Below are 20,167 nucleotides of genomic sequence, written 5' to 3' on the forward strand. Positions count from 1 at the left end.
TTGTACATAAATTAACACTTAAACTTCCATTAACTTTAGGGCATAGTGAGCACTTACCTGAAGGTATCAGGGCATCACGTTCAACGATTCTTACTGAATTCAAGTCACTGATGATATATTGTAGCTTCAGATGTCTGAAAACTTGAACAAACTGGCAACCTTGCTCGCATTCCAAAAATGTGATACTATTCTCTTCTAGATCTGAGAAATGAATGTAATAATGCATGAGATTAATTATTTCTACTTTGTGTATAGAGCCTCAAGATCAAAACCTCAACAATATTTTAAGTTCTGAATTATTCAAACATAAAAAAGTTTAAAAATATATATATATTTGGTAATCACCAGCAAGTCTTTTTTTAATGAAATAGCTAACAGGGAACAAACTTTCTCTATTGTTGAGATAAAAAACACAACATGGCTTTGAATCCATGCTTTTAAAAGGGACATTAGAAAGCCATTTTATATACACATATTTTTCTCCTCTGTACCTTTTTAATAGACACACCACCCAGCTAAAATATTAACCAATATTAAAAGGGACATGAAACCTTATGATTCAGATAGAGCATGCAGTTTTAAACAACTTTCTAATTTACTTCTATTATTAATTTTTGTTTTCTTGGTATCTTGTGTTGAAAAGCAGGAACATATGCCCATTTCTGGAACACTACATGGCAGCAGTTTTGCAAGAATGTTATCCATTTGCACTATTTCCTGCCATGCAGCGCTCCAGACACCTACCTAGGTATCTTTTCAAGAAAGGATACCATGGGAACGAAGCAAATTCGATAAATGGAATTAATTTGGAAATGTTTTAAAAACTGTATGCTCTGTCTGGATCACAAAAGAAAAATGTTTGGGTTTCATATTGCTTTAAGCTAAAATTAGCTAATATTACATTATTTCAATGTTTGTACAAATTATCATCATTACATCAATTTATGTTAAATTATGCAATCAATTTGTGCTTTGGTTTTATTAAGTACAATTTATAAATAGGGGAGGAAAAACATAAATTATGCTTACCTGATCATTTCATTTTCATCGTGGGGAGGAGAGTCCACGGCTTCATTCATTACTTGTGGGAATTAAGAACCTGGCCACCAGGAGGAGGCAAAGACACCCCAGCCAAAGGCTTAAATACCTCCCCCACTCCCATCATCCCCCAGTCATTCTGCCAAGGGAACAAGGAACAGTAGGAGAAATATCAGGGTATAAATGGTGCCAGAAGAATAATATTAAATTTAGGTCCGCCCACCAGAGCAAACGGGCGGGAGCAGTGGACTCTCCTCCCACAAATGGAAATGAAATTATCAGGTAAGCATAATTTATGTTTTCCACCTTAATGGGAGGAGAGTCCACTGCTTCATTCATTACTTGTGGGAGAAAATACCCAAACTCTAGAGGACACTGAATGAACAAAAACTGGAGGGTAAAAGAAGGCGGACCCTATACTGAGGGCACCACAGCCTGCAGAACCTTTCTCCCAAAAACAGCTTCCGCCGAAGCAAAAACATCAAATTTGTAAAACTTTGTAAAAATATGTAAGGAGGACCAAGTAGCCGCCTTACAAATCTGCTCCACAGAGGCCTCGCTCTTAAAGGCCCAAGAAGAGGCCACAGCTCTAGTTGAGTAAGCCATAATCCTCTGAGGAGGCCAAACGGATAATGCTCCTCAACCAAAAAGACAGAAGTAGAAGAGGCCTTCTGCCCCCTACGCTTCCCTGAATACACCACAAATAAGGACAAAGTCCGTCTGAAATCCTTCGTGGCCTGAAGATAAAACTTCAAGGCTCAAACCACATCCAAGATATGGAGTAACCTTTCTTTAGACAAAGAAGGATTAGGACACAAGGAAGGAACTACCATCTCCTGATTGATGTTACGATCTGACACCACCTTGGGAAGAAATCCCAACCCAGTGCAAAGCACAAACTTATCAGCGTGAAAAATCAGGTAAGGTGGCTCAGATTGCAATGCCGCTAACTCAGAGACTCTGCGAGCTGATGCAATAGCCAGAAAAAATTAAACCTTCCAGGAAAGAATTTTGTCAAGCGCATGCATAGGCTCAAACGGAGCCCTCTGCAAAACCTTAAGAACCAAGTTTAAGCTCCAAGGAGGAGCAGAATTTCTAAAGACAAGTCTGATCCTAGATAGAGCATGAACAAAGGACTGAATATCAAGAAGCTCCGCTAGTTTCTTGTGTAACAGCATCGATAATGCTGAAATCTGTCCCTTTAAGGAACTGGCGGCAAGACCCTTATCCAGACCATCCTGGAGAAAGGCCAGAATCCTGGATGACCCAACCTTGTGCCAGGGATATCCACGTTCCTCACACCAGGATAAGTAGGTCCTCCACACCTTATGATAGATGCGACGAGTGACCGGCTTCCTGGCCTGGATGAGAGTATCAATTACTCCCTCAAAAAAAACCTCTCTTGACCAAGACTAGACATTCAATCTCTACGCAGTCAGCCTCAAAGAATCGAGATTTTGGAGTAGAAAGGGACCCTGAACCAGCAGATCTCTGCGACAGGGTAACCTCCATGGAGGAGACGATGACATCCCCACCAGATCCGCAAATCACGTCCTCCACGGCCACAACGGAGCAATCAGAATGGTCGAAGCTTGCTCCTGTTTGATGCGGGCCACCACTCGAGGAAGAAGTGGCAACGCTGGAAAAATGTAAATTAGGTTAAACTCCCAAGGCATCTACCAGTTCTGCCTGAGTGTCCCAGGACCACAACCCGTATCTGGGTAGCTTGAAGTTGAGTCTGGACGCCATGAGGTCTATCTCTGGCGTCCCCCATCTGTTGCAAATCTCCTCAAACACCTCGGAATGGAGAGCCCATTCCCCTGGATGAAATGATTGTCTGCTGAGAAAGTCCTCAAGAAGGATGTCCCCTGGGCCAGCTGTCCCGGACGGATCCACCAAGAGAGGGATTCCTTCACTCCGTTGTCCAGAGAGATCTGTTGGGATAGATCCGAGAGATCGCCGTTCCATTGTCTCAGCATGCATAACTGAATAGGTCTGAGATGTAACCTGGCGAATGGAATGACATCTATGCTGGATACCATGAGCCCAATCACCTCCATACACCTGGACACAAATGTCCTTGAGGAGGTCTGAAGGGCAAGACAGCTGGACGCAATCTTGGAACGTCTCTGATCTGTCAAGAATATTTTCATAGATATGGAATCTATTATCGTACCCAGGAACTCCACCATGTTGCTGGGAACCAGAGAACTCTTTCTTTCGTTTATCTTCCATCCATGGGATCGAAGAAGAGGAGCCCTTGAATGGTCCTCCACGAGACTGTAGGACGGAGCCTAAACCAGAATATCATCCAGATAAGGAGCCACTTTAGGTCCAGAATTGGGCGGAACGTGCCCTCCTTCTTTGAAACCACAAAAAGGTTTGAATAGTACCCTAGACCCCTTTCTGATAGAGGTACTGGACAGATTACTCTGAGAGATTAGAGATCCCTTACGCACTCTAGAAAGGCGTCTCTCTTCTCTGGTCTTGAGGATAGGTTTGACAGGAGGTATCTGCCCCTGGGCGGATGAGTTTTGAACCCTATCCTGTAACCCTGGGTGATCACCTCCAGAACCCAAGGATCCTGTACGTCTCACATCCAAACCTCTGCAAACAGAGATAGACTGCCCCCTACACGATCCAGCGAGAGATTGGGGGCTGCCCCTTCATGCCGACTTTGTCTCGGCTGGATTCTTGCTCTGCTTGTAAGAGTTTGGATTTCCACTGGCGCTTATAAATTAAGCTAGGATTTATGCTACCATTATATGTGTAACTTATCTAAGTGAGATATTATAAGTGATTCTGATTTGTATCAGGTGAAAAAACAATAGTATCTAAGTGTCTCAGAAAACGGATATTTAGGATTTAAGTCCTATGTGTTGACTGGTATAAAATATTTTCATAATGTTTTATAAAGAATAATAATACTAAATCTGTAATTACAGATGAAGTGGATAGTGTTCGTGAATAGGTTATGAGGAGTAAATAATTGTAAGTGAAGCTAGTGACGATCCAATTAGCAGTGATTAGAAATGGATATAACTATATCCAAAAAATAAAGATGTAGAAGTGTTGCTTTAATCCCAAGGTGGCATTTTATGTTTATCAAGTTATATTCAGAGACCATATACTGTCAAGTCACTCGACTTACTGAAAAAAGTTCATAGGGAGACGTCCCTTGTTTTATTTGCTTTTATTTGTTTTATTTGTCATATATCTTTTAGTTAATCCTAAAGTTTTATTGTTGACAGTAAATTTAGTTTAATAAAATAGTTTTAACACTTCTACATCTTTCTTTATTTTTTGGATATAGTTATATCCATTTCTAATCACTGCTAATTGGATCGTCACTAGCTTCACTTACAATTATTTACTCCTCATAACCTATTCACGAACACTATCCACTTCATCTGTAATTACAGATTTAGTATTATTATTCTTTATAAAACATTAAGAAAAACATAATTTATGTAAGAACTTTTAGTAAGAGTCCATGAGCTAGTGACGTATGGGATATACATTCCTACCAGGAGGGGCAAAGTTTCCCAAACCTCAAAATGCCTATAAATACACCCCTCACCACACCCACAAATCAGTTTAACGAATAGCCAAGAAGTGGGGTGATAAGAAAAAAGTGCGAAAGCATAAAAAATAAGGAATTGGAATAATTGTGCTTTATACAAAAAAATCATAACCACCACAAAAAAGGGTGGGCCTCATGGACTCTTGCTAATATGAAAGAAATGAATTTATCAGGTAAGTTCTTACATAAATTATGTTTTCTTTCATGTAATTAGCAAGAGTCCATGAGCTAGTGACGTATGGGATAATGACTACCCAAGATGTGGATCTTCCACGCAAGAGTCACTAGAGAGGGAGGGATAAAATAAAGACAGCCAATTCCGCTGAAAAATAATCCACACCCAAAATAAAGTTTAAATCTTATAATGAAAACTGAAATTATAAGCAGAAGAATCAAACTAAAACAGCTGCCTGAAGTATTTTTTCTAAAAAAACTGCTTCAGAAGAAGAATACACATCAAAATGGTAGAATTTAGTAAAAGTATGCAAAGAAGACCAAGTTGCCGCTTTGCAAATCTGAACAATCAAAGCTTCATTCCTAAACGCCAAGGAAGTAGAAACTGACCTAGTAGAATGAGCTGTAATCCTTTGAGGCGGAGTTTTACCCAACTCGGCATAAGCATGATGAATTAAAGATTTCAACCAAGATGCCAAAGAAATGGCAGAGGCCTTCTGACCTTTCCTAGAACCGGAAAAGATAACAAATAGACTAGAAGTCTTTCGGAAATTCTTAGTAGCTTCAACATAATATTTCAAAGCTCTAACAACATCCAAAGAATGCAAAGATCTCTCCTTAGAATTCTTAGGATTGGGACATAATGAAGTAACCACAATTTCTCTACTAATGTTGTTAGAATTCACAACCTTAGGTAAAAATTAAAAAGAAGTTCGCAACACCGCCTTATCCTGATGAAAAATCAGAAAAGGAGACTCACAAGAAAAGAGTAGATAATTCAGAAACTCTTCTAGCAGAAGAGATGGCCAAAAGAAACAAAACTTTCCAAGAAAGTAATTAAATGTCCAGTGAATGCATAGGTTCAAACGGAGGAGTTTGAAGAGCCCCCAGAACCAAATTCAAACTCCAAGGAGGAGAAAATTGACTTAACAGATTTTATACGAACCAAAGCTTGTATAAAACAATGAATATCAGGAAGAATAGCAATCCTTCTGTGAAAAAGAACAGAAAGAGCAGAGATTTGTCCTTTCAAGGAACTTGCAGACAAACCTTTATCCAAACCATCCTGAAGAAACTGTAAAATTCTCGGAATTCTAAAAGAATGCCAGGAAAAAAGATGAGAAAGACACCAAGAAATGTAAGTCTTCCAGACTCGATAATATATCATCCTAGATACAGATCTACGAGCCTGTAACATAGTATTAATCACAGAGTCAGAGAAACCTCTTTGACTAAGAATCAAGTGTTCAATCTCCATACCTTTAAAGTTAAGGATTTGAGATCCTGATGGTAAAAAAGGACCTTATGACAGAAGGTCTGGTCTTAACGGAAGAGTCCACGGATGACAAGAAGCCATGCGGACAAGATCCGCATACCAAAACCTGAGAGGCCATGCTGGAGCCACCAGCAGAAAAAACGAGCATTCCTTCAGAATCTTGGAGAATACTCTTGGAAGAAGAACTAGAGGCGGAAAGATATAGGCAGGATGATACTTCCAAGGAAGTGACAATGCATCCACTGCTTCCGCCTGAGGATCCCTGGATCTGGACAGATACCTGGGAAGTTTCTTGTGTAGATGAGAAACCATCAGATCTATTTCTGGAAGTTCCCACATTTGAACAATCTGAAGAAACACCTCTGGGTGAAGAGACCACTCGCCCGGATGTAACGCTTGGCGACTGAGATAATCCGCTTCCCAATTGTCTATACCTGGGATATGAACCGCAGAGATTAGACAGGAGCTGGATTCCGCCCATACCAGTATTCGAGATACTTCTTTCATAGCCAGAGGACTGTGAGTCCCTCCTTGATGATTGATATATGCCACAGTTGTGACATTGTCTGTCTGAAAACAAATGAACGATTCTCTCTTTAGAAGAGGCCATGACTGAAGAGCTCTGAAAATTGCACGGAGTTCCAAAATATTGATTGGAAATCTCACCTCCTGAGATTTCCCAAACCCCTTGTGCTGTCAGAAACCCCCATACAGCTCCCCAACCTGTCAGACTTGCATCTGTTGAGATCACAGTCCAGGTTGGAAGAAAAAAAGAAGCCCCCTGAACTAAACGATGGTGGTCTGTACCACGTCAGAGGGTGTCGAACAATCGGTTTTAAAGATATTAAATGAGATATCTTTGTATAATCCCGGCACCACCGGTTCAGCATACAGAGCTGAAGAGGTCGCATGTGAAAATGAGCAAAGGGGAACACGTCCAATGCAGCAGTCATAAGAACCTAGAATTTCCATGCATAAGGCTACCGAAGGGAATGATTGAGACTGAAGGTTTTGATAAGCTGAAACCAATTTCAGACGTCTCTAATCCAACATAAACAGAGACATGGACACTGAATCTATCCGGAAATTTAAAAAAGGTTACTCTTGTCTGAGGAATCAACAAACTTTTTGGTTAATTCATCCTCCAACCATGTTCTTGAAGAAACAACACTCATAAAAAGCTGGAAAGGATCTTTCCATTGAAAATGAGCAAAGGAAATTGAATCCAATGCTGTTAAAACTTCTATGCATATATAGCAACTGAAGGAAATAATAGAGACTAAAGGTACCGACAGACGGAACCCAAATCAAATTGTCCCTTGTCTGATAGAGACAAAGATAGTGACATAAACCATCTGGAAACCTAAAAAAAGGTGACCCTTGCGTGAGGAATCAAGAGCTTTTGAAAAAAAGATCCTCTAACTATGTCCTGAAGAGCAAGTGAAACATATGAGATTCCACATCCACAGGAAATAATCTGAATGAAAACAGAAAAATGAAGAATATGCATTTATTGTATCAATGACCATAAAAAAGGCAGAATAGTTTGAATAAAACTCCAAAACCCAGTTCCTAGAAAAAGAACTGGAAAAAATACCCCAGAAGATTCCAGGTCTGAGCAGCGCTTGAGCCATGCTTCAACAGTATCCAAAATATATAGGACAGAAACACACTGAAAGAAAGTGTTAGCCTTACTGGAATAAAATCAAAGAAATTTGGACAGAATAGAACCAAATAAATTTCAAAGAAGTCTTAACCTGCCCCTTACCAGCCAAGCTGGAATACGGCACGTACATCGCAATATTAGGGAGCTGATTTCGAACCCCAATTATAAACATGTTACTTGGGAAAGAACTCAGGAATTTGTTCCTTAATAAGAACAACCAAACTAATATAAGCTTAAAGTTTAGTCTTAGAACTCAATCTTGAAGCCCATAGTTAAGAATTGAATCCAATTATAATTGATTATCTTAGAATAAAAGAAATATGGATTTTCTTTTTGGTTTTTTTGTTTTTTTTTAAAAAAAATCAAAAAATTCTTCTAGCTAAAATAGCTAAAGACATAGATTAACCCTCATTTGCGAATATATTCAATAAAATGAAGACACAAATGAAGACACAAATGAAATCATTAGCATGATAGTCCAGTTTAAAGGACCAGTCAAAACAGAGGACTTGCAAAATGCAAAACAACAAGACAAATGCAACAGCACCTAGTCTAGTAAATGTTGTCCCTTTAACAATGCTAAAATAAATCATAATCTGATACTTGATCTTAAAGTAAACAGAAAAAATTAAGCAATTGCAATATCACAGGACCAAGAAAAGTACCTGAAACTAAATAATTTTCCATAAATAAGATATAACTATATAAAGGAAAATAAATACTATTTTGCTATAACAACAATAGCATAATTAGTAGGAGTAGAGATAGCTCCAATAAATTGGAGAACCCTCCAAATTAAATTTAACTGCTGACAAAGAATATAGTTTAAAAATAAAAGAAAATTCTCAGCCTATTCCATTCCCTAGTATGGGGAATTGGAAGGAAAACCTCTGAAATCACAGAAGAATAAAAAGGCAGAAATAGGGGCGTGTCTCTGGGCAGCACCTTGAATGGTTGCAGTATCGGTTGCTCTCAGGGGATCACAGATAATCTGCCTTTTATCCGTGAATAAAAGAACCATCTACCTTGTGTTTCCTGCTAATACAAGTCTACAAACCGAGCTGATTTGATTGAATCTACACTTATGGGAGTACTACCTGTGACAACCGATCTGGAGCGTTGAGGCCTAAGGCAGTTTCCACAGAGAAAGGTCCTCAACACCCCCCCGGTATCTTGCAAGCCGGGTATACAGTGCTTTGACACTGATGTCCTAAGTATCTACAGTGGAACTTACTTTTGGTCATTTTTTGAGATAAGGGACGTTTCACATCTGTCTAAGCATCGTACATCACAGATTTACTATGGCGCTAGACACTACGCTGTTCCTTAGGGAAATGAAAGCCATGCTGGAGGCCCACTCTACAGAAATGTGTGCAGTACTTAAAGCGGAATTCACCTCCCTAAAAGATGTCTGTGTTAAGGCAAAGGGAGAAATGCAGCCGTCACTAAAGTTGCCCATTAAACCTACTACATGCCCGATCCAAGTTCTATGTAAACTAGTCCTAAAATCAAAGCCTCAATACACTGGCCTAACAGCTAGAATTACTGAGCCGACAATGGAGATGACATATCTAATGGCCGGAGGGCTCAACGGCCAATCTCAGCCTGTAATTCTGAATGATAGGGATCAACCCTCCATAATACTTACAGAGGCCCCGCAGAACGTAGAAGTTCCCTTGCAACACCCCTGTCTGGCGGATCACTTACCCGATATTCCGGCTACAGATAAAAATATACCGCCCATGGTATTGAGATCAAGAGGCGATTCGGAGCCTCAATGGATTACACAGTGCAGGCGGAGGAAGAGACAGCTGGCCTCGAGGGTTCCGGTGTTTCGCATAGTCACTGGCAGACAGAGGGAGTTACAAAGCAGGCGACCGGCTCAGCCAGGGGGAGCAGCAGCAAGTCGGGCTTCTCTTTCTTCCTGTGATCCACGAACAGCCCGACCTCCCTATACAGCAGGGGGCCACAGGCAAGAGTATGTAAGTCGCCCTGCTTTGAGGAAAAGAGCGTTCTGTACACGGATGCTTACCACAACGGGACATTCTCAGCTATGCAGGCAAGTTTATTCCGATCTTTACTGTGGCCTTGTATATCACCCAAGTGTCTCCAGTTTCCATAAAGCTCCAGAGTATCAAGCCTCATTGAACACTGCCCCTGCAGAGTGTTGTGAGTTGCTTCATAGACGCTCCGGTATCGGCTAATCCCGTGGAGCACTTTCATGCCTCAGCTGTTGTACTGACTAACCTGGCGAGACATTTAACACTAAACTCTTTGGCCAATTCACTAACTTGGCAACTGTGGAGCATCTTTAGATCCGATGCAGGTTGGAGGGGAAATGTGTTATCCCTAGAACTCTTAGTTGTTTAGTTAAATATGGTAACCCAAATTGGAACGCTATTCTCTCACGTTTGCCTTGATTCAGTTCTAGGAGTTTTGCAGTTTTCATGTAATCTGTGTCTGTCCATCTACCTTATAGCAGCTGCACATTCTAATCCATCGTTATATACTGCTGTATACTGGACCCATCCCAATATATCCTTAATTATATATAGTCAGATCTGATAGATTTACCTCACCAATATTTTGTTCTTATACCATTGGACTGTTTACATGCATATCTAAACTATGTATTGCCGAAAAGGAGGTTAACTGCTAACAATAACTGTCCTTGCTGGTACCCTTTTATGTGTGTGTCTATGTATGATATAGACTATATGTGGCATGTATCCTTAGTCATTCAACAGAAGTTTTTCACCTTAGTCTCTTAGCTACGCCACTTAGGTTAATTACTCTGCAATGTCCCTTTTTGTAATCCACACATACAATTATTGCAGTCTTACTTCTCATAGGCTCCAGGCTGAGGAGTAAATTTACTTATTTCCCTATATTTTATCCAAGTGCGGTCCATCCTCTGTATTAGTGTTCAAAATCCTACTATTGGCTATGGAGTCTTTACAGCCCATCAGTGTAATATTGCCTAGCTTACCACGCTTCCCTATTATTAGATTCCATATCTTGTGCTCTACAGAGTTATATACTCTTCACATAATATACCAAAAGTAAGCGAGTATCATTTCTCTCCCTATTATATATTATTTTAGTTTAGCTCACATTAAGTTATATAAAAAATCCCCTCCCCAGAAAACTATAAAATCCTGAGGTGCACTAGTTGAGGCCCAAGAGAGGTCTCTCTGTTTCAGATTACCTTCTATTCTGTATATTCTTTTGTTAGTACTAGAGGTCCATAAGCGGCCTATTGCGTCATGTTGGAAGGTTTCGCAAGGCTCAGGCAATATGTAATAATCCGGTTCACTGAATAAGTTAAATATACCTTTTTTGTGCCGTAGGATGCAGTGTGAACTTATTGTTTTTGAAAGGTTATGTACTGTAACTTTATTCACTAAAGTATTCTTGTTGTATGCCTGCTTTTATCACCTCAATAAAAATATTAAAAAAAAAAAAAAAAAAAAAAAAAAAAAAGGCAGAAATAGTGTCAGCTAGTTTTAAAGAACTAGTTACCTTAATATCCAAAATAATCAACACCTCTTCAACAAAGAACAAATGTACTTTAATAATAAAAAATTTATATAAAAAAGTAGATTTGTTAGTGTCAATATCTGATGAAGAGAATTTCTGAAAGAGAAAAAAACATCATCAGAGAAGGATAAAACAGTATGTTGTTGGTCATTTGAAACTTCAATAATTAAAAAAGAAGTGAAAAAGACCTAAAAATTGTATTAGAAGGCACGAAGTCAGACAAAGCCTTAATCAGAAAAAATATTTCTTATAAATCTGCTAAACATTTCTTGTACTTAAGAATGGAAATGTATAAAGCATAAATACTAATGGAATCTGCATGTAAAAGTATATCATAATAACTTAATACAAACCATAGCTAAAGATAAACATTAGCTTTGGTAGAACTGAAACTCAGTTAAGCATTTTTCCAGAAGTGGCTTCTGACTCAGGGACAATTGGAGACATCTTGCAATATGTAATAGAAAAAACAACATATAAAGCAAAATTTATCAAATTCCTTAAATGACAGTTTCAGGAATGGGGAAAAAATGCCAGTGAACAAGCTTCTAGCAACCAGAAGCAATAAATAATGAGACTTAAATAATGTGGAGACAATAGTGATGCCCATATTTTTTAGCGCCAAAAAAGAAGCCCACATTATTTGGCGCCTAAATGCTTTTGGCGCCAAAAATGACGCCACATCCGGAACGCCGACACTTTTGGCACAAAAAAACGTCAAAAAAATGACGCAACTTCCGGCGGCACGTATGACGCCGGAAACAGAAAAAAAAATTTGCGCCAAAAAAGTCAGCGCCAAGAATGACGCAATAAAATGAAGCATTTTCAGCCCCCGCGAGCCTAATAGCCCACAGGGAAAAAGTCAAATTGATTTATTCATATGCATTATCCCAAATATGAAACTGACTGTCTGAAATAAGGAACGTTGAACATCCTGAGTCAAGGCAAATAAATGTTTGAATACATATATTTAGAACTTTATAAAAAAAGTGCCCAACCATAGCTTAGAGTGTCACAGAAAATAAGACTTACTTACCCCAGGACACTCATCTACAAGTTGTAGAAAGCCAAACCAGTACTGAAACGAAAATCAGTAGACGTAATGGTATATATAAGAGTATATTGTCGATCTGAAAAGGGAGGTAAGAGATGAATCTCTACGACCGATAACAGAGAACCTATGAAATAGACCCCGTAGAAGGAGATCATTGAATTCAAATAGGCAATACTCTCCTCACATCCCTCTGACATTCACTGCACGCTGAGAGGAAAACCGGGCTCCAACCTGCTGCGGAGCGCATATCAACGTAGAATCTAGAACAAACTTACTTCACCACCTCCATAGGAGGCAAAGTTTGTAAAACTGATTTGTGGGTGTGGTGAGGGGTGTATTTATAGGCATTTTGAGGTTTGGGAAACTTTGCCCCTCCTGGTAGGAATGTATGTCCCATACGTCACTAGCTCATGGACTCTTGCTAATTACATGAAAGAAATATTTTATACCAGTCAACACATAGGACTTAAATCCTAAATATCCGTTGTCTGAGACACTTAGATACTATTGTTTTTTCACCGGATACAAATCAGAATCACTTATAATATCTCACTTAGATAAGTTACACATATAATGGTAGCATAAATCCTAGCTTAATTTATAAGCGCCAGTGGAAATCCAAACTCTTACAATTGTTTTCAACCTAAACTACTGAGGAGGAGTAGTTTCCCCCATCCACCAGGCATACAGGATTTTTTAGTAAGCACCAACCTTCTATTCACTATATTCTTGCTCTGCTTGGACTTGTTCCAAGACTGAGCTGGCTTCCAAAACCCCTTAGACTGCTCGGTCTTTGCAGCGGGCTGCTGGCGTTGAGACTTGTCCGAACGAAAGGGACGAAAAGTAGAGCCCTTAGGCTTATTCTTCTTATCCTGCGGAAGGAAAGCACCGTTGCCTCCCGTGACCGTGGATATAATAGAGTCCAGGCCTGGACCAAAAAGAACTTTCCCCTGAAATGGAAGGGATAGTAATCTAGACTTGGAAGTCATGTCAGCAAACCACGACTTTAACCACAGAGCCCTACTGAGAGCCCTGATGTCATTCAGGCGAATAACCTGCATCTTTTCCTGCATCTCCTCGAGAGGAGTCTCCACCTCGACCATAGATGACAGTGCGTCACACCAATAGGTAGATGCTCCAGCCACCACAGCGATTGCCGCTGCCGTTTGGAAAACAAACCCGTGAGTTGGAACATCTTTCTCAACATGGATTCTAACTTTTATCCATGGGCTCTTTGAACGACTAACTATCCACAAGGGAAATAGTCATACGCTTAGCGAGCGTGGAGATAGCTCCATTCACCTTAGGAATGGCCCCCCATAGCTCAAGCTGAGAGTCCGGAACAGCTTTCAAAGAGGTAGAGGGAGAAAAGGACGAGTCTGCAAATGTCGATCAGGAAAGAGGAAGTTGAAGAGGTCACACCCGGTCACATGGAGTGCCATGCAGGACCGCCCCTGCACTGTAAAGAAAACGCGCCAAAAAAGGTCATGTCGATCTACAACTGACTGTTCACACATTGCTGGAGCCTCATCTCACACATGATGTAGCATTAACACAATAAAGATATTATGCATAAATCCTCCCCTGTTCAATAATCCTTTCATGGGATATTAACCCTTGATTCTATACAGATAAAAGGAGACACACTGTGACCCTGTCTTCTTGCGTTATCATATGTGTATAAATGAAACGATCTGACCAGAATCTATGCCGTGGAACAGGAATACGGCCCTTCAAGTGTGACAGCTTACTAGCATCACCCCTGACATGGACTTCAGTGAATAAAGGCAGGCAGCGAAACTCGTCAATGTTGATTGCCCAGGAGCTGTTAACATGAGTTGGGATGGTTTCGCAGAGACGACACTCCCTGCATCTCCGGACTCTAACTTTTATCCATGCTCTCACTGAGAGGCTGACAGGATTACTTAAAACTCTAGTCCCATTTCGAAGAGTACTACTCTCCATAAGAGACTACTCTGAATCTTCTGACACTTCTCTGCCAACCTCCTGTGAAGAAAGGCAAAGAATGACTGGGGGATGAGGGGAGTGGGGGAGGTATTTAAGCCTTTGGCTGCGTTGTCTTTGCCTCCTCCTGGTGGCCAGGTTCCTATTTCCCACAAGTAATGAATGAAGCAGTAGACTATCCTCCCATTAAGATGGAAATAGCACTATAGTTTACTAGTCAAGAGTTAAAATCTACTTGCCCAGAAAAGTTGCTATTCCTCAAATTTGTTAAAACATAAGAAAAGTTAAAGAAAATGTATTCGTCCACTGCAATTTCTTACTCGCATGGAACTGGTAGAGTGTAATATTAAAACATTTTCTGATATTTATAAACAGGGCTTGAAATTTCCAAAGTATTACAATGCCCCCACTCTCCTACATCATGAGGCCACCCGGCTGGAAATGTTTTCTTTGGAGAACACTATGCATTGTATTTATCATGAATCAAAATTTCATAATTCAGATACAGCAGTTAATAAAATAAAATACATATTTAAAAACATTTAAAACTGTCACTTCATAAATTATTTGAAAAACTTCTATAAAAACCTGGACATATACGAGAATGTTCATTTTGCAGGTTTATGTCCCTATAAAGGCACAGTCTACACATTAGTTATCTTAATGTTTTACCTCCTGCACCCCATTCTATATTATGCAGCAGTAACGGAAAAAAACTAAATGTATGCTTACCTGATAAATTTCTTTCTTTCCTGATATGGAGAATCCACAATGATATTCAATTACTAGTGGGAATATCACTCCTGGTCAGCAGGAGGAGGCAAAGAGCACTACAGCAAAGCTATTAAGTATCATTCCTCTACCTATAATCCCCAGTCATTCGACCGAAGGGAAATGGAATAGGAATAATACAAAGGTATAGAGGTGCCTGAGGTTTACTCAAAAATAACTGTCTTAATAAAGGATGAGGTCGTGGACTCTCCATATCCCGAAAGAAAGAAATTTATCAGATAAGCATAAATTTTGTTTTCTTTCTTTACTAGTGGGAACCAATACTAAAGCTAGAGGACAAAGAATAAAAAGGGAGGGAGAGGGGATGCTTCCGGGCGGCGGCCATGATGGACGTTTATTTTAGAGGCTGAGGAATTGGGCATATATTTCTGCTGCATATAGCCCGATTGAGGCACAATTTCTATTTGTGTGTGTTATACTTTGCAACCACAGATTCTGCTGCACACTTCGATGTGTTTTGACAAGCCAACTTTAGCCCTAAAGTACCGGAACGAGGAGGTACGCAGTAGCGGCCTAGAAAGAGCCAGACCTTCCTCTAACCCCCCCGGGCTTCCCGGGTATAGCAGCTTGTAAAGCTGTCCTATTGTACCTATACTGACATCGTAAACATGGCACATGACTGGCAACCCCTTGAAGAAGCGATTTGCAACCTTCTAGAAGAGCACTACCAGAAACTATCCCGTCTGATCTCTAATAGCTTTAATATCCAAGTACCCTATTATGCAGCTAATGAAGGCGATCGGCAGCTTACAGAGCCCCAGTACGTGGGTGCAATTATTGATAAAGACTTGATCAGCTTTACATCAACACTGGCAACAGGGGAGTACCATACTGCTGACCCGGTCGACACTTTAGGAGAAAACTCCCGAATACCTCAAAAGTCTGGTCCCACAGTTGAAAATGACAGCACATTCCGAACCGGGACCGACCAGAGGAATGAACCTGAGGTAATGTGGCTAGATTTGGAGGCCCGATCTATACCGGCAGAGATACACTGGTCTGGCGACAAAACTACATGCCAGGAAATAGATCTGATTGATATGAGCCAGAAGCAGTGGGACATGTGTGTTCTTTGTGTGGATAGGAACTGGTCTGCCAAGCGGCCAGTGGGGCGACTTACTATGTTCGGCGGATTGACGGACCACCATGCTGCTTCTACTATTGGAGGTTTTCACAGCGCAGGGGATCTGGCTGATACTCCCTCAGTGACTTACAGCAACAAGACCGGTATCGGTTGAAGCCCCAGCACTACATAGGCACCGACAACTGGTTGTTCTGTGTCTATGTATATTCCTTTGTTACAGTTCTGCCCTCAGGGTGACTACCTTGCCCTCATGATGGCGATTGCGCCTGATGTCGGAGTGACTATATGTGCTAATAACATACCCAACGGGAATTGGCTCCTCTGGTAACTACAATTTAACAAACTTTACCAGAACCTTTGTATTAAAGAAACTTCTGTTTTAAAACAAGTTTTCAGATCTGTTGACATTGTTTGGTCGATCAACTATCCATACTAGGCCCTGAGGGTATTCTGTGTTAAGTGGGTTTGTTTATACTGTGCCAGATTTAGTTATATCATAGGAAAGCCGTTATTTAAATCTATATCTTAGTTAGATCCACCCTCCATTTATAACATACTTAATTATGATCTGTGCAGGTGTTTTATGTGTTGCATTGCCTATATTAGTGGGCTTATAGATTATTGATAAATCTCCTGACTTTACATTTGTATTAATGTTTCGAGTGGGGCCCTCCTGGAAACCTATTTCCTCATCAATTACAATTATGAGAACAAACACCTTTCCTGAGTATGTTGGTGAGGTTCAGCGTAGCTTTGTTTTATTTATGAGATGATCTGTATGTAGGAGAACATGTGTTTACTGTTACCTTGTCAGCCCAGTGACTGAGTTACGCTGGCTTTCACAAGCCCTTTATCGCAATACTATATAGAACATACAGCTACTATTCCTGTCTCATTACCAACATGAATATGGTGGGCATTATAGATGCAACAATATATCCCCCCTTCCTCTGGGTGCTTATATTGGGGGTAAGTGGAGTCCCCTGATGGAACAAAAAAAGTTTATATTAAAAAACAGTAGGGATGTTGACTTTACTTCAATCTTATATCCCCCTTGCGCAATACATGTCACTTTTGGGCAGTTTTTATTTAGCACTCACAGATGTAATAAGGAGGAAGATTTAGCTTATTGTACAGATAATTATGCCTCGCTGAAACACCTGAACATGGTCCTCCCTATCTAACTACTGTCTTACTCCTATTTCCTCACATGTTAAGCGGATTGATGTTATTATTTGCTTTCATTATGGTTGCCTTTTTGGTTCTGAGTTTGGTACAGCCCTTTTGGGGCACATTTAATATATTACCCCTTGAATTAACCACTTAAGTTTTTTCATTAGACCCAAGAGTGGTCTGATTTTTTTTTTTTTATATACAAGGGACTAAAAAATGGGGAGTTCGTATGTTCATTATTGTGTAACTGACAGGTTCATGTTGAGAAGACATGCTCTATCTCGCTTTATACTTTGTTTCTCTGTTCTTATGACAATGCATGTAACTATGAAGAATGTAATTTGATTTCATGCCTGTAAACCATTTATTTTTCCTCAATAAAAAAAAAAAAAAAAAAAAAAAAAAAAAGGGAGGGAGAACAAGACAGGCAGAACAAAAACAGAAGGCACCACCGCTTTTAAAATCTTTCTCCCAAAAGAGGCCTCAGCCGAGGCAAAAGTATCAAATTTGGATATTAAAAAAAAAGTATGCAGAGAGGACCAAGTTGCAGCCTTGCAAAGCTGTTCCACAGAAGCTTTATTTTTGAAAGCTCGAGAAGAGGAAACAGCCCTAGTGAAATGAGCTGTAATTCTCTCAGGAGGCTGCTGTCCAGCAGTCTCATAAGCAAAATGAATTATGCTTCTCAATCAGAGGGAAAGATAAATAGTAGTAGCCTTTTGACCCTTACGCTTTCCTGAGAAACAAAGAAACAGGGCAGAAGACTGGCGAAAATCCTTAGTCGCATGTAGGTAGAATTTTAGAGCACGCACAACATCCAAGTTGTGCAACAGACGTTCTTTATGAGAAGAAGGATTGAAACAGAGAGAAGGAACAACAACTTCCTGATTAATATTTCTATCCGAAACCACTTTAGGAAGAAACTCCAATTTAGTATGAAGAATAAGGTAAGGCAAAGCCGAGAGTACAGAAACTCTCCGAGCAGAAGAGATAGCAATAACAAACAAAACCTTCCAAGTGTAATGTCCCTTTAACTGGGCTCCACCCCTTTAGCCTTTATAACTTCACTTCCCCTTGTACACATTGCTTGATTATTTTGTGTACTCTGAGTTCCTCTCTGGCTACTCAGTCACTTTGTCTCAAGTCCTTATTTTTGTTACAATTGATATTCCTTTGATTCCTATACTGGAAACTTTGTGGCTATTTGTACCCTTAGCCCTCTTCACTTCATTGTGCTTTTCAACTACACCTTGCTCCGCTGTCTACGGACTATTCTTGGTATGAGGATCCGGATCTACCTTACTGGCATATCCCTCCGCTCATTTCCTCGCTGAGGATCACACGCTGCATACTGCTCACGCAGCTCTCGCCTGCACGCTCTGCTGCTCTGTTTGCTATTTCATCTCCGGAACGACCGCATCTACTTGGATACCACCTACCTGGGTTTTGTCACGCAAGTACTTTAGCTCATGTTTGGAGTATACTTGTCTCTCTCAGTGTGTTTCAGATTTATCTGCTAATCCACTAACCGCATTAAGCTGCTTTATTCAACTGTGTCTGCTTGCCTGCCTGTGTCTCACTTAACTTGCTTGTACTCCACCCTGAGACTATACTTAACATTTAACTGCAGCTTGCAAGCATTAACCTGTTACTCTCCAGTGTTGAATATACTTGGAAGAACTCTGCTCTCTGACATAACTTTACTTATAATCAGTTTCTACCATTTATATATATATATTCAAACAGATATATATATATATATATATATATATATATATATATATATATATATATATATATATATATATATATATATATATATATATATATATATATATATATATATATATTCCATTGCTGGTTCTTTTCTGTATTAACTGCTGTTGATTTGATTACCAATTGTTTAGGTTCATAACTTTTGGTGTTCAGTCATTCAGCTACACTTAATCTGTTTGCCAGTTTTAAGTAATTATAAAAAGATTACTACACCAAGATAGCAACTTAATATCTATGGAATGCATTGGCTCAAATATAACTTGCTGCAAAACTTTAAGAACAAGTTTAAAACTCCAAGGAGGAGCAACAGATTTAAACACAGGCTTGATTCTGACCAGGGCCTGACAAAAAGATTGAACATCTGGCACATCCGCCAGACGCTTGTGTAACAAAATAGATAATGCAGAAATCTGACCTTTCAGAGAACTGATTGACAACCCTTTCTCCAGACCATCCTGGAGAAAAGACAAAATTCTAGGAATCCTAACCCAACTCCAAGAGTAGCCCTTAGATTCACACCAATAAAGGTATTTACGCCATACCTTATGGTACATTTTTCGAGTAACTGGCTTGCGAGCCTGGATCATGGTCTCAATGACCGACTCAGAAAATCCATGCTTAGACAGAACTAAGCGTTCAATCTTCAAGCAGTCGGCTTCAGAGAAACGAGATTTGGATGGAGGAATGGACCCCGAGTTAGAAGGTCTTTCCTCAGAGGCAACCTCCAAGGTGGCTGTGATGACATCTTCACTAGGTCTGCATACCAGATCCTGTGAGACCATGCAGGAGCTATTCGAATTACTGATGCTCTCTCCTGTTTGATACGTACGATAACTCGTGGAAGGAGCGCAAACGGAGGAAACAGGTTTGCTAGACCGAAATCCCAAGGAACGCCAGAGCATCTATCAGAGCGGCCTGAGGTTCTCTTGACCTTGAACCGTACCTTGGAAGCTTGCCGTTCTGCCAAGACGCCATCAGATCCAACTCCGACACCCCCATTTGAGGGCTAACCTGGAGAACACCTATGGATGGAGAGCCCACTCCCCGGG

At 40.1% G+C, this 20,167-nt stretch overlaps 1 protein-coding gene across 5 annotated transcripts in view; it reads right to left on the reverse strand.

Annotated features, from left to right (window-relative positions):
- GMCL1 (germ cell-less 1, spermatogenesis associated) overlaps positions 1–20,167 on the reverse strand; it is a 509,303-nt gene that overhangs the window by 233,162 nt on the left and 255,974 nt on the right. For all 5 annotated transcript variants that reach the window (XM_053718223.1, XM_053718225.1, XM_053718220.1 and 2 more), the window contains one exon: positions 58–201. In XM_053718223.1, coding sequence (XP_053574198.1) covers positions 58–201 — 144 coding nt within the window. The remainder of the gene's footprint in view (positions 1–57; positions 202–20,167) is intronic.

The sequence above is a fragment of the Bombina bombina genome, chromosome 6 (genome assembly GCF_027579735.1).
Source record: "Bombina bombina isolate aBomBom1 chromosome 6, aBomBom1.pri, whole genome shotgun sequence".
In the NCBI taxonomy this organism is placed as follows: domain Eukaryota; kingdom Metazoa; phylum Chordata; class Amphibia; order Anura; family Bombinatoridae; genus Bombina; species Bombina bombina.